This window comes from Scardinius erythrophthalmus (genome assembly GCF_964197995.2).
Source record: "Scardinius erythrophthalmus genome assembly, chromosome: 20".
Taxonomy (NCBI): Eukaryota; Metazoa; Chordata; class Actinopteri; order Cypriniformes; family Leuciscidae; genus Scardinius; species Scardinius erythrophthalmus.
In genome coordinates, this window is record NC_138240.1 from 4,576,590 (window position 1) to 4,592,477 (window position 15,888).

The 15,888-nt window shown below is 36.9% G+C and overlaps 1 protein-coding gene across 1 annotated transcript in view; it reads right to left on the reverse strand.

Annotated features, from left to right (window-relative positions):
• grip2a (glutamate receptor interacting protein 2a) overlaps window positions 1-15,251 on the reverse strand; it is a 34,626-nt gene extending 19,375 nt beyond the window's left edge. The window contains exons 1-7 of the mRNA XM_081348732.1: window positions 14,899-15,251; window positions 8,428-8,505; window positions 6,697-6,832; window positions 3,617-3,762; window positions 2,791-2,877; window positions 1,867-1,942; window positions 1,004-1,149 (exon numbers count right to left, since the gene is read on the reverse strand). Coding sequence (XP_081204858.1) covers window positions 1,004-1,149; window positions 1,867-1,942; window positions 2,791-2,877; window positions 3,617-3,762; window positions 6,697-6,832; window positions 8,428-8,505; window positions 14,899-15,061 — 832 coding nt within the window. The 5' untranslated portion in view covers window positions 15,062-15,251. The remainder of the gene's footprint in view (window positions 1-1,003; window positions 1,150-1,866; window positions 1,943-2,790; window positions 2,878-3,616; window positions 3,763-6,696; window positions 6,833-8,427; window positions 8,506-14,898) is intronic.
• Window positions 15,252-15,888: the final 637 nt, after the last annotated feature.

A 15,888-nucleotide genomic window follows, 5' to 3' on the forward strand; every position in this document is an offset into this window, starting at 1 on the left:
ATTAATTTCTTCTTTCATTCAAACACCCAAAAAACAACAACTTCTGAACAGTAGTATAGGAACCATTTGATGGGTTATATTATCTCGGTTAAATTTAAGGGTATGTTATGATTTTCGCATACAGACGACAAGGTTGTCAAAACTATTCCCGTTCACAGGGATCCACGAAAACGACTAAAAACGCTGTATTATTCATGCCAGGCCAGTAGTTGGCGATTGTAGATTGGCGATTGTAGTTGCTGTAGATTGAACAAGTAATACGCATGCGCATGACGTCACTGCTGTCATATAGACTTTATGCGCCAGAGAAACGAGGGCGCCGCCATCTTTAGAATATTGTCTTTTAACTTCCGTCTTTGCGGTCGCTCTGTATATTTCTATGGCATTGCTGTCCAGGAGTAATTAGCTTTTGAAGTGGATTTACATAATGTAAAGTTAACGAAAGTTATCATGAGGACTGTAATTATGTCTTAACAAATGTCAGTCGACCGGGAAGATTTTAAAACGAGCCGTTCATTCATAAATACGCGAGATCGCTGTGAAAATACAGACCGGACGTCAAAAGACAACGAGCGCAGCGCTGAAAAGGGGCGGGGCTACATAAGGTCTATATGAACGGCCAATTATATACCCGAAAATCTATCCTTTATTTTTTTTAAAAATGGTGTTGTAAACAGCCCCTGAGTATCAACTTTGTCTCAGGTATTCCTTTTAAAATTCCTAACGAGAAATATAAATGAAGCAATTACTGACATACAATAAAGCATATCAGCAGTATAGAGCTTTAAATGTAATATGCACAGCAGCTCCGATCAGTTTTTGAGAAGCAGGAGGCTTTAATCTCATTGCCGTCCAGGAGAATCTCAATGGTGTTTTTTCTTTCCTATGGGAATGTGAAGGGGAAGTGGAATATGTTTCTACTTTAATTAAGGCCACATGAGAGTATCTGTGCACACAAGCACACTCAAGTGTGTGTGTTGCGTGCATCTGTGTGTCTGCTCACCCATGACCATGATGTCGTACTCGATGAGGAAGAAAGCCTCCTGGGTGCTCTGCATGATCAGGGTCAGAGCGTCAGCATGTTTCTGTCTGTTCACAGCAACACCGTTCACACTCAACACACGGTCGCCCGCTCGCAAGGTTCCCTCTCTGACAGACGGAGAAACGTGGAGAGATGTACGGAAACACAAAAAGACAGCAGTAGGGATGAGACGTGAATGTAGACGTCAACTAGAAAATAAAAGAATCCTTTTGCATGAACAATAAGAATAGTGGAAGTGTAATTATCAAGCAAATCTAATTCACTTTAAAGCATTATGTTGAAACAGGGTGCTTTCATATGCATGTGTTTTATCTGCTTGTGTGTGTGTATGTGTGTGTGTGTGTGTGTGTGTGTGTGTGTGTGTGTGTGTGTGTGTGTGTGTGTGTGTGTGTGTGTGTGTGTGAGCATGCTTCAGGCTGTGTTCTACCCTTCTCACTCATTTTAATGTCATCAGCCTATGCTTCAGTTAACATGTGTGCCTCCAGAACCCGCTTACAGGGTTCAACGATCACACACACACACACACACACACACACACACACACACACACACACACGCACACACACCATATAGAATGCTCTCATGATGTACACCAAATACATCATATCTCTGACAAAATAAAAACTCTTTATGGAAATATACAGACAAATAACCTAGACGGATGCACAGAGACGGCACTGATGTGACACACACACAAAGACGCAGAGAGCTTCACGATGATTCAGACATTGTGCTCATTAATAAGCAGAGATGTTCTGAAGGGCCTTGTCTTGTGGTATAAACGTGTCTCACACACACACAGATTGTAGTCATCGTGGTCTCACCTGTCTGCGGGTCCGCCGGGCCTGACGTAGGTCACCGCTAGAGGTCGAGCCTTATGCCAGTCCTCGTGAAAGCCCCCTGAAAACATGTGAAACGCACACCTGACTATTGCCCTTAGTAATAGTAATAAAATGCAGCTGAACACATACGCACACACACACACACACACACACACACACACACACAACTTGCTGCCCTTGAGAATAACACAAATGCTTTTAAATAACTTTTTCTTTCCAACAAACATTTTTTTCTGTTGTATTAAACCTGGAATATTCTTAGAAATATAATTGCAAATAATAGCTGGTTTGATTTCAAATCTTCATTGGTGTAATTTTTCTCAGTTTAAGGGTCATAACATTTAAAAACATATGAAATATTTATGCAAATACATTTCAGATTTCTAAATTTCAAATAAATTCAGTTCTTTTGATCTTTTTATTTATCAAAGAACCTTGAAAATAATGTATCAGAGTTTCCACAAAATATTAAGCAACTGTTTTCAACATTGATAATCAGAAATGTTTCTTGAGCAGCAAATCATCATATATGATTTCTGAAGGATCATGTGACACTGAAGACTGGAGTAATGATGCTGAAAATTCAGCTTTGATCATGGGAATAAATTACATTTTAAAACAATAAATTAGAAAACAAGCATTTTAAGTTATAATAAAATTTCACAATATTACTGTTTTTACTTTACTTGTAATCAAATAAATGCAGCTTTGAGTTTTTATGATTTCATGCATTATTAGCATGAACCCCAGTTTGGGAAAGCTGTTGTTGTATTGAACCTGGATTATTTCAAGCCATCATTGCTGTATTTTTTCTCAATTTAAGGGTCATAACATCAGTTTAAAATAAATAAAAAAACGGGATGTTCAGGTAAAGACATTTCAAGCTGTCTGATGGTGATTCAGTACCTCTCAGAACGAAGCCAAAGCTGTTGCCTTCTTTTTCCAAGCACACTTCGATAGTTTTAGAGATGACGCCGCAGAGATTGCTGGGAGCTTAACACACAGAGAACAGCTTGAGTTACTGTCACAGGAGGATGAGATACAGCTCTGAAATATACATATGTTTACTTTCACAGGACCATTAACACTAATGCCACAATACAATTATCACATATAACTTGAGGACTCTGTTGAAAAGCCCATTTACCTATTAAGTACGGTTGCAGCACTACCGTGATCAGCACAGCAGAATCAGGTACTTTGATATTTATACTGTACTACTCGCATATTTACGTTCTATGGTGTTTGCTTCAAAGAATACTGTATACCAATCAGTACTTAAGGTACACTAACAATAGTTTGGGTCTTTTTTAAAGAATGTAATACTTTTAATCAGCAAGGATGCTTTAAATTGATAATAAATGACCGTAAAGACATTTATAATGTAATCAAACTACATTTCAAATAAATGCTGTTCTTTTGAACTTTATATTCATCAAAGAGTCCCGAAAGAAAATGTGTTCCACAAAAAAGATTCCACAAAAATATACGCAGCAGAACTGCTTTCAGCATTGATAATAATAATAAATGTTTTTTGAGCAGCAAATCAGCATATTAGATTAATTTCTGAAGGATCATGTGACACTGAAGACTGGAGTAATGATGCTGAAAATTCACAGGAATAAATTATTTTAAAATATGAAAATAGCACATTTTACATTTCAATAATATTACACAATATTTTTTTGTTGTTGCAGATAAATCTGAATTGTGGAGATGCGTGTGTCCGTACCGAATGGAGGCAGCTCGTACTCCACCTCCAGCACCACACGCTCTCCAATGTTCTTCAGCATGCTGATGATCTCATCATGTCTGAGCTTGGACAGGTTTATCCCGTTCACTGACTTTATGTAGTCGCCGACATTGAGCTGGTCACTCCTGCCACACAAACACATATGGAAGATTGAACAAGATTACTTTTTTTTATGTACAGTATGCAGTGATAAATTATGGTAACATGCATAGTAGATTCTTAAGTTTCTGACTTATAGGCAACAAGTTTACAGAGTAAACTTATTAGTCTTTTTTTTAAGTATTTATTAATGAATGTATGTTTTTTAAAGCATTATTTTCCTTCATATTACATGATTATTTTATAATACCTCAAACAATAGAGCATGTCACTAGCAAAGCCAAGATCATGGGTTAAATTCCCAGGGAATGCAAGAACTGGGAAAAAAACAAAAATGCCTGGATGCAATATAATGTATGTCGCTTCGGATAAAAGCATTGCTAAATGCATACATGCAAATTATGTGTTTTGCACAGGCCCAAGTTTCAGGCCCAGTGAAGACCTCTTCATTTCAAATTACAGTAAAAAAAAACTACACAAAACTTCAAAAACAAGTGGCTCTTTTAACTAAAAGGCTTTCCCAAAGCTGTTATATTAAGCATTATATACTGAGCCGTCATATTAAGCATCACAACTTTCCCCTTTCCTCTTATTTCTCATAAGACATATACAAGCAGAACATACACTACAGTTTGTGGTTAGGGTGATTTTTAGGGTGAAATTAATACTTTTAGTCAGCAAGAATGCATGTTGATTTTTGAAGGATCATGTGACACTGAAGACTGGAGTAATGATGCTGAAAATTCAGCTTTGCATCACAGGAATAAATTACATTATAAAATATATTCAAATAAAAACATTTATTTAAAATTTGTATAATATTTAGCAATGTTATGATGCTGAACATTCAGCTTTGCATCACAGGGATAAATAATTTTAAAAAATATATTCAAATAGAAAACTAAATTGTAATATTATTTCACAATATTAATGTTTTACTGTATTTTGGTCAAATAAATGCAGATGAGCATAAGAGACCTCTTTAAAAAACGTCTTTAAAAAAATCTTACCGACCCCAAACTGACCGATAGTGAATAAAAATCTACTAATGGCAATGACAATCACTTTATCACCTTTAACTCTCATTCACAGATCTAAATCAAAAACACAATATTAATACCATATAATACGGCTGCACTGACTACACAACATGGTAAATCATCACTATACTGTTTCCGCTGCAGAAAGATGTGTGTTTGTGTCGTGCAGCAGGTACCTGTGTTGTGTGAGTGTATATATGTGTGATGTTAGTAAAGCTGACTCCTCATGTACTGTTGTAGAAGCTAATTTAAGCCGCTGATGTCACCCAGCACTGGGATTTTGCCTGTAAGCATCGCATTAACTGAGACATCGACACACGCTCGGCACCGGCACAATGACGACACACAAGAGTACTTCATTTACACGTGAGCACACAACCAAAGGCAAAACCAAACACATCATTTTATGATTCTGCATAATTATGCACTGGAGTTAAACAGCATTAACACATACTGTACTAATTACAGGCTAGCAATATCTGCACTATACCTTGATAAACTGATAATATAAAAGCATTAGCTAGAAACTCAAACCCAGAGTCACAGGGTTTATATCACCTGGCTGCAACTCTGCATGCAGGAAGATGCACATCAATCGTGTGTGTGTGTGTGTGTGTGTGTGTGTGTGTGTGTGTGTGTGTGTGAGTGACAGAAGGAGAGCGGTCACGTTAGGACTGCGTCAGCCTGTCACACTAGAGGCTGATGTGAATGAGCAGCCCACATCCTGAGGACACACACACACACACACACACACACACACACACACACACACACACACACACACACACACACACAAGAGCAGCTCAGATCTTGAGGTTATAGAGCAGTGTGAGTAAACATGGTGCATCGCACACACTACACATCATTGAGATACTATTATAGTTGTTATTCACATTTTATTCACAGTTTTTTTGGGGGGGAGGGGTGGTCTTTTTATTCAAAGAAATTACATAAAGGATTCAAAGGGATTTAAGGGAATAAAGAAGAAATAAGAACGGTAAAAGAAGTTCTAGGTCTAATTGTAGCCTATCGTGAAGTAAGCACGACACACCTCTTATGACATTGGTCCTGCCTTTTGTTCACACAGGGCTCAGTTACTCGGTCCCCATCCCGGGATGTGTTTGCATTCACACAGAAGGCACTCTAGCAATTCTATGGCAGTTTTCTGGGATCAACGCTCTGTGTGAAAGCGGTTTTAAAAATATGCACACATTCACTCTTGTTTGTATGTCTTATATGTAAAAAACACAAAATGTTTCTTGTCTCATCACATTCAGTTATGAATGACATGGATCATGTAAATAATAGCATCTTTTCAATTCAAAATATAAAAAATTCCCCCCAAAAGTTGAGTAGTTTGCATCACTATATTACTGTGGGTTGTTGAAAATATCCATCGTTGTCAAATATTCAATGTTTAGCTGCTTGAATCTTACCACACACTCTTTCACTGTAAAAACTAAAAGCGTGGCGTTGGAATTCGCACTCATCTTCAGTGAACAGTAAGCCCCGCCTTCTTTAAACAGTAAGCCCCGCCTTCTTTAAACAGTAAGCCCCGCCTTCTTTAAACAGTAAGCCCCGCCTTCTTTGATCTGATTGACCATTATTTTGACCTTGACAAGCGCTGTTAGACCGCTGAGGAATTCAACCTAAAAATGTAACTTTTTAAACTGTTTGTCATCCTAACAACAAACAGAGCTGTGCGTAATGGAGAGCAGTATTTACAGTATCAAAATATTGGGTGGACAATTCGGCCATTTCCAGTTATTTCCCCCCTCAATGCCTATGGTGGCTACGGCCTGAAAAACCCACATACTGAACACACAACTGAGAGCTGTGAAAGAGCTGTAAAAAAACAACCTTTAAGAAATGAAATGTTTCTACTGGCACTGGCAGTTGAGTCACTGATGTGTTTCTCACCGGGCCGCGAGACCTCCTGGTCTCAGGTTTGACACTCTTGGCTTGCCGTCCTTGTCACAACCTCCGGAGATCGTGAGGCCGAGGCTGCTGCCCTCTTTTTTAATCAGTTCCACCGTCGTCACACCTCTCTGCTCATCTGTGCGTACACAAACACACACAATGAACACACATGCACATGGACATTCGCAGCAGGTAAGTCACCCACGGGGAGCTTGTGTAGCCATGCATTGTGACATGGAACTCAGATTCATTTAACCATTTCATGAAGGACAGATGGTAGTACTGTGTGTGTGTGTGTGTGTGTGTGTGTGTGTGTGCGCAATACATTTATAGTATACATTATGCGAACAAACAAGGGTGATTTTCTCAAACCATGTCCAAGCAGTGTAAAAACTACCTTTTTTTATGGAGAAAAACAGTAGGCCAATTTTCACATTGGACACTTGGAATCAGCCAAAAGTGTGTGTGTGTGTGTGTGTGTGTGTGTGTGTGTGTGTACAGTACTATTGTGGAATATTACTGCAATTTAAAATCACTGTTTTCTATCCGAATAAATGATAATGTCCAATTTATTCCTGTGATTTAAAGCTGAATTTTCAGCATCATTACTCCAGTCTTCAGTGTCACATGATCCTTCAGAAATCAATATGCTGATTTGCTGCTCAAGAAACATTTCTGATCATTATCAATGCTGAAAGCAGTTGTGCTGCTTAATCGTTTTGTGAAATTTTGTTTTTACTGTCACTTTTGCTCAATTTAACATCCTTGCTGAATAAAATAAAATTATTACTTTTTTTAATTTCTTACTGAGGCTAAACCTTTGAACATTAGTGTATATGTTTTTAATGAGGAAAAAATAGTGTATTGGTATTTCTTTGTCACAAACAACACAATTTATCACAACAGTACATACTTTCTTCAGTTAACACAAATATTATATATGATTTAAGAAAATTAGAAATAATTTACACTCATGACAGTTATGAAGACTCCATAAAGGGGAAGATATTTTGGATGAAGAATCTATAATTACTCAAATAATTATGACAGAATAAAGACAAATTGTCTGATAGCTTTTATAAACAGTTATGCTTTGTGCTTTGGTTTAACAATATTCACTTTAATAACCTAAAAAATTGAATCTCTTTGATTTATATGTATTAATATCAGTTGAATGTAGTTATTTTGTGTTTTTTGTCACTAACAAACAATATAATACACATTTTCATAAAATACCACAAATATGTAGATAAAGAAAATAGAATAAATTGCACTCATAACAGTAATGAGGACACTATTAAGGAAAATAGATTATTCTATTCCACATGACAAAATTGGCAAAAATATTCCATAATGCTATTTATTAGATAATTCATCATTACTGCTGTTAAATCTCTATAGTGACTCTCTGATGGTGAGTGTCATTGTGGTAAATCAGTAAAGACAATATAGCCTAACTGACACTACTTCCTCACAAGCCCAACGGATAAAGAGAAAAGAACAGAGAGAGCGACTGAGGGGGTATAGCAGCGGTCCGAAGACATCAAATATCAGCATTATCACAGCCGAACAGTCTCTTCACCTCAAGGTACGAGACACTGTGTGTGTGCTGAGGCTCGCAGAACTCCTTACTAAAGAGCTAGAGCCGAACACACATCTGATACAGCGCAGGGGTTTCATAACAGCAGTTTTCTGCAGGTTTTAGTTCTGTCGGGTCACATGCCAGCTTACCAGCGAGACTGCACCTCTTGGTGAGGCCGCTGCTGTCATTCGCAGCGTCTTTACTTCCCTTTGTGTATGGGACATCATCTGAAACACAAAATGATTACATAAATTATGATAAAAAATTACAAATGCATTTTACTCAATTATCAGACGTGGACTGACCGTTTTTTAGAACATTTAGAACTGAATTCAACCTCAAGTCAACATGAAACAGCATTTGCAAACCATTTTACTTTTTTTCTTTTTTTTTTTAGTGAAGCAGGATATACAACACGGATTTCATATGTAAACGTGTTCTTCTGGTACGTCCTATCCTGTGTTTTTGTTATTGAGAATATTTTCACTTGGAAAGATCCATTATGGAAGCATGGGTTGTGAAAACGGTGTCACTTTAAGTGACTTGCATGTCTGATAATATACGTCAGAATTGTTCTCTTCATTGTTTGCTAACCCTGGAAAGTTGAAACTGTTGGACTATACACAACTGCTCAAAAGTTTGGGGTTAGTAGAATTCATGTTTTTGAAACACGTCTATTCTGCTCACCAATGCTGCATTTATTTGATCAAAAATAGTCATTTTGTGAAATATTATTACAACTTAAAATAATCGTTTTCTATTTTAATATGTTTTGAAATGCAATTTATTCCTGTTATGCAAAGCTGAATTTCAGCATCATTACTCCAGTCCTCAGTGTCGCATGATCCTTCATCCTGATATGCTGATTTGCTGCTCATGAAACATTTCTGAATATTATCAATGTTGAAAACAGTTGTGCTGCTTCATATTTTTGCAGAAACCGTGATAACAGTTTTTTCAGGCTTTTTTGATGAATAGAAAGCTCAAAGAAAAGCATTTATTTGAAATATAATTTTTTGTAACATTATAAATGCCTTTACTGTCACTTTTGATCAATTTAATGCATCCTTGTTGAATAAAAGTATTAAATAAAAAAATATATATATATCCTGACGCTCAAATTCCGAATGTAATGTATTAGCAGGGATTCATTCACATTTGTTTTTAAACCATGAAGCTTCCCAATCTATGAAATGTTAGGTGCCTGTCAACAAGAACTTGATGAAGAGACAATTTGTGTGCTACTCGATGAATAAAGGTCAGTCAATCCCAACATGCAAGTCCAATCTGAGCGTTAACAACCCATACATCTCCATTTGGTCAGTAAAGATGTCCAGCTGTCCTTTTGGCCAAAAGGCTAAAGAAACCAACATCACACAGACTGTTTGTTTAAGAGGTCATAGGTTCAAGACATCACACCACTGCTTTAACAGTCAATCACACATCTATGAATATTCAAAATCAGCAGTTGTTATATAACTGAGACACACAGCATCAGCTCTGAGAGTCACAGCAGAGTAAAACTGTCATTATGGGTCAGGATAACTCAATTTTCCAAGTCTATTAAAACTCTGAAACTAATTTGGAGCAAGCCACTCCGACGGCCCTGGTTGTGTTGACACCAATCCTGATGTAGGTTAAACGGATGATGTTCTAACAATGCAAATGGAAGTTCAGGGCTTATTTTCAGAGTTGGGCTTTTATTTATAGAGGCCACAGCGGCCCCAGTTGTCACCCCTCGCTCAGCTCTGAACAGGCTTTTCCAGAAGCAGGGCTGGAGCTGAGAACCACACGGCCAAGGATCAAACTAATACAAGTGTGGGCCTCCTCTACCCTGGCCCAATATGTAGACAACTGCATAGAGGACCATAGTGGACCCTACAGGGCCCGGGACGACAACCTGCAGAACAACAGATCCACTGGCAAAAATTACATTCTTAATGGTTTGATTTCAAGTAAAGTGAATGATTTTTTGCTGTATGTGAAGAACCCTGACCATAAACATTTCATAAACTGTACAAGATGAAATAATTTCAAACCTAAGCTTACACGAACATAAAAGTACCAAAAATACTGTTGTTTTGGATATGAAGAACCTTGGAGTATAATGTAAATGGTATGTGAATGTGGTAATCATTCAGGTCCATGATAAATACCAAAAAATACCAATTGATACCAATTGGTACATTTTTGAAAGGGTAATCTAGATGCCTTAAGAAGCTGGGTGTAAAAATAATTCACAAACTAATTAAATAAATATTATAATATATGAAAATAAATTTTCATTTTGTAAAAGTTTGGGGTCAGTATGATTTTTGTTGTTGTTATTTTAGAATTTAAAAGAAATTAATACTTTTATTTCACAAGGATGCATTAAATTGATCAAAAGTGACAGTAAAGACATTCATAATGTTTCAAAAGACTTCAGTTTCAAATAAATGCTGTTCTTTTGAACTCTCTATTTATCAAAAAAAAATGTATCATGGTTTCCACAAACATTTAGCAGCCCAACTGTCTTCAACAGTGATATTAATAAGAATAATTAGCATAGCTATGAGAATGATTTCTGAAGGATCATGTGACACCGGAGTAATGATGCTCAAAATTCAGCTTTGCATCACAGGAATAAATTACATTTTAAAACATTCAAATAGAAAACAGTTATTTTTATATTGCAATAATATTTCACAATTTTACTGTTTTTTATTATATGTTTGATCAAATAAATGCAGTCTTGGTGAGCATAAGAGACTTCCTTCAAAAACATTAAACAATCTTACCGACCCCAATTTAATATATACGACAAATGAAATGAAAAATAAAGGATTTGGAAAAATGATCAACATGACTCACCACTATTGTTGCGACCCTCCCTCCTAAAGCCACACAGCATCATGGGAATATCACGATTCCATTCTGCCAACAACAGTTTACAAACTAACTAAACTGACCAAATTGACCATGGAAATGAACACATTAGCATATCCAATTAGGCCACATTACATGTGCAACTTCAGTTAGGATTCCTTCGATATACTCATACAGGAAGAATCTTCTTTGAGAAGCAATGAAACAGTGGTCCAGAGGAAGACAAGCAGACTAGATGAATCCATTCAGCGTAGAAGATTCAGATCTCAGATGGTTTTATCTATAGCTGATCCTGTTGCACAGATCCTGTTACAAATCACTTAGAATTCCACAATTTTTCCATGAAAATGTGCAGATCATCTGAATCTCAGCAAAGTAAACGCGAGCGACTGTAAGAGTGTAATGCATGAATGAGTGACTGAAAAAAGTGTGTTGCATAGGTGGATCTGGATTATTCCTGAGTGTCACTCCAATTTGCTCTTTCCAAACAGCATTACGTGGTTATAACGCTTGCCAATCCGCACATGCAACCAGTCTCCAGTCAGTCAGTCATCCATAAAACACATGTGATCCACTCGCTCGCACAGATTCAGTCCTGGGTTTCTGAAGCAGATGGTAGTTCATCCAGAGATGACAGCGCTGCAGTATGGGAACGTATCCGAACGCTCCAGTGCTTCACACAGATCATCCCCGGACAGAACGAACACTCGCTCCTTCTCTCCTTTCTGCCACTCCTCCCTCACTTCTTACTGTTCACACGGGCTCTTCCTTCCTGCACTGACCTATTAATCATCTCCGTTCACACACAAAGAGTCTTGCCCGAGAGGATCTTCCTACCAGCAATCACACAAATATTAAAAGCACAGCCAAACCCTGTCACTACAGTAACTCACTCAGCCCACACGTGCCTCACGCACAAACACTTCCTCCTCCCTTTCTGTCTTTTCTCTCTCTCACGTGCCCTTTTCCCTTTATTTAGAAGCTGAGCATCTAGTGTTAAAACAGCCTTTGCAACATTTTACCATGGTAAATGTGGGTTAAGATGTATCACGGTTTCCAAAAAACATTAAGCAGCACAACTGTTTACAATATTGCTAATAATCATAAATGTTTCTTGAGCAGCAAATCATCATATTAGAATGATTTCTGAAGGATCATGTGACACTGAAGACTGGAGTAATGATGCTGAAAATTCAGCTTTGCATCACAGGTATAAATTACATTTTAAAATATATTCAAACAGAAAACAGTTATTTGAAATTACAATAATATTTCACAATATTACTGTTTTTACTGTATTTTTACAAAATAAACGCAGCCAAGGTGAGCAGAAGAGACATTTAAGAGCTCATCATAGAGTGAAACATTGAAACATTTTATGGTGCTCAAACCACCATAATCAAAAACAAAATGATGTACCAAATGGATATGGCACTTTGATATATAAGATATGATATACAGATATTAGATATGCATATAATATTTGATGTATATACTCATGTACAACATAGTATTTATTTAGTACTTAATAACAAGTTATTTAACACCATGATGCATATCAAAATTCATTTTGGTATTGCTATCACACAATTCAATTCAATGTTTCAGAGTACCATAGGCTAGTTTTAACATCTGAAATATCACTATACCATGGTACCACTATACTTTCTTCTAAGGGTATAAATAATTGGTATATTAAACTTTGGTATACATCAAAGCACCATCTGATGAATCTCTGGAATACTCGATTCTGATTGGTCCATGGTGGCATTCTGACGTGAAATAATTTGTAATTAATTTGTAAGTAACTGTTGTCATATTTAACTGACATGCAGCATATCATTGCCATAGCGGTCCTCTCTTTCTTCTCACATAAAAAAAAAAAAAAAATTTTTTTCAAGACAAATCAATATTTCATGACATTTTCAACATTGCTGCCACAAAATAAAGGATAAAAGATCCTGATCGCCCTGTCAGGGTTGATTTAGCAATAATGACTGAACATGATCCCTTTTTCCCTTACTTAAATGGCATCAGACTTCAGAATCAAACTTAGGCATCATATTCCCTCATGTTGCTATTTTGTTAAAAACTGGCTTTTACTGTATTATGCAAAGAAAGAAAGCACGGCATGAAGTGACAAACCAAAAGCAAGTCTATGTGAAATCTGTCTCAAATTTCATTTTTTGGGGTTGGTCAGTGTATTTTGTCTTGACAGCCGCATGTGTCTGTGAGAGAAGACGAACACCTGTTTCACACATCAACACATTCCACACATTCTTCTCTTTATAACACCGAAATAAGTTTCTTCCCCAACAACAGATGACACACTATATCTATAACACATACTAAACATTCAACAAGTCACACTGACAATCTAATCTAACGGGAAGGAACTTTGTATTCTGCAGTTTAACATCAGTTGTGCTCAATACATTTGGGGTTTGTAATTTTTTTTCTTTCTTTTTTAAAAGAAATTAATACTTTTATTCAGCAAGGATGTGTCACGGGCGTGCAACAAGATGAACCCAAGCGCAGACAGTACACAATACAAACGGGATTTATTGATATAAAACAGAAAACAAAACCCACGAGGGGGCAGAACAACAGGTAATGGGTGACTAGACTAAGGCTTAACTAGCCTAAAGACAATAAACTTCACTAACAAAATCTCTAGACAAGGTATTCACAGCAACAACAAACATAGATACACATTTCACAATGAACCAACAAAGGACAGCAAACACAAGGGGATTAAATGGGGACAAACTAATGAGGGAAACAGGTGATAATTAGGAGGAGATAATTACTAAATGAGGGTAACAAGGAGGGCGGGGCTGGGAAACGAGACAACACAAGCACATGGCCAAACTAATGACCAAGCGCTTGTACACAAAATATGGGTCTGTCATGATCCTGCCACAAGACTAGAGAACTACTTAAACACAAGGCAGAATCATGACAGGATGTGTTAAATTGATAATAAAGACGTTTTGTTATGTGGTTAGAAAAGGTTTCGTTTTTGAATAAATGCTGTTCTTTTTTACTTTTTATTCATCAATGAATCCTGAAAAGACTATCACAGGTTCAAAAAAATAATAATATTAAGCAGTAGGCCTACAACTGTTGTACCAACTGAGTATCAAATCAGCATATTAGAATGATTTATGAGGGATCATGTGACACTGAAGATTGGAGTAATGATGCTGAAAATTCAGCTTTGATCACAGGAATAAATTATATTTTAAAGTACATTAAAATAGAAAACCATTAACCAGTGACTTCCACCATAATTGACTTCTTTCAAAATCATAAACAATAGTAATGTTAATTTTAAGCGGTTAATTATTTTTTTCAAATAATTTATACTTTGTTATCTAATGTAATGGCAAGAATGTGGGGTTACTGGAAGTCTGCAGAGTGTTTCAAGTCATTTTACACTCTACAGCCCCCATGTGGCCGAACGTTGTATTGCAGGTCACTCCAGCTGATATAGGACAACATTCATATTGCATTAATTTCTCAGACCAACACACACACACACACACACACACACACACACACACACACACACACACACACACACACACACAAACATAAACAATTACAGACATAATGACTTCAGCATGACTGCTCAAATACAGCATGCCTACACACACAATTCACCCTTTTACTGTACAAACATCATCATCACACACCCACTCAAATGTAAAGGTCACACACCTTATTCACATTCTCTAACATTGTCTTACCTTTAACCCTTCCTCTGATAACTCCAATACGACATCGCAAAGAAAACGAGAACATCTTCCTTTTCCCTTTGACTCCTCCATCCAGTCCTTTCTTCACAGTTCCCAGTGTCAGGACCCCGTCCGGGAGCAGTTTAGGATTTACCGAACAACTAACATGCCACATGGCTCCTCTTTCCTGTACCACACGGATCTTCAACGTAGTCTTTGCTTTGGGTTTCTTCCTCTCTTATCTTCATCCTCTACCCTCTCTCTTCATCCTGGAAGAGCTCTTCATTCATTCTCTGTGGGAAATCCTGTGGCTTACTCAGATTTGAGGGTTTCAGAGAAACACGGCTGATCTCTTTTCAACCTCTTCAAAGTCATGTCATGAAAATCTGGGTATGACTTAATAACAAATCCAGTTAAATATAGTGGGCAGGGCTGGTAACAGCGCTGGGGTGCGAGTGTGTTTGTTGGCTGCTCAGAGATGAGACAGATGGACTGAAGCGGCCTGCTACAGAGACACAGGCTGCCTGAACCGCAGGAGAGACAAAACACTACAGTACCAAAAACTACTATGGTAGTAGTACCTTGTTTTGTTTATAGATGTTTAAATACCATGGTATTTGTACGGTAACCATACAATTTAATGATGGTAAGACTGGGGCAAGCTGTCACATGAAAAAAAGCTCTATATCTCAGTCAGTTGTCCAATTAATTAATCATTTTTGTTATATTCTACAAAACTAAATGTCCAATATCATAACATTTTTTATTACGGCTCAATGGGCAAATAAAACCACAATAGGAAATGTAAAAAATATATACCAAAAAGGTGAGACGAGTATTTTAATAAGACAGTCCAGGCTGGCATATGGTGTAACTTTATATACATAATTAATAAAATATGTTAGCCAAAACAATGGTTTGATACATTTATTTTTGTATCAAAAAGGCTATCTTTTTCATCTTACCCATTTTTGCTATTTCATAAATCATTATGTGCTTTAT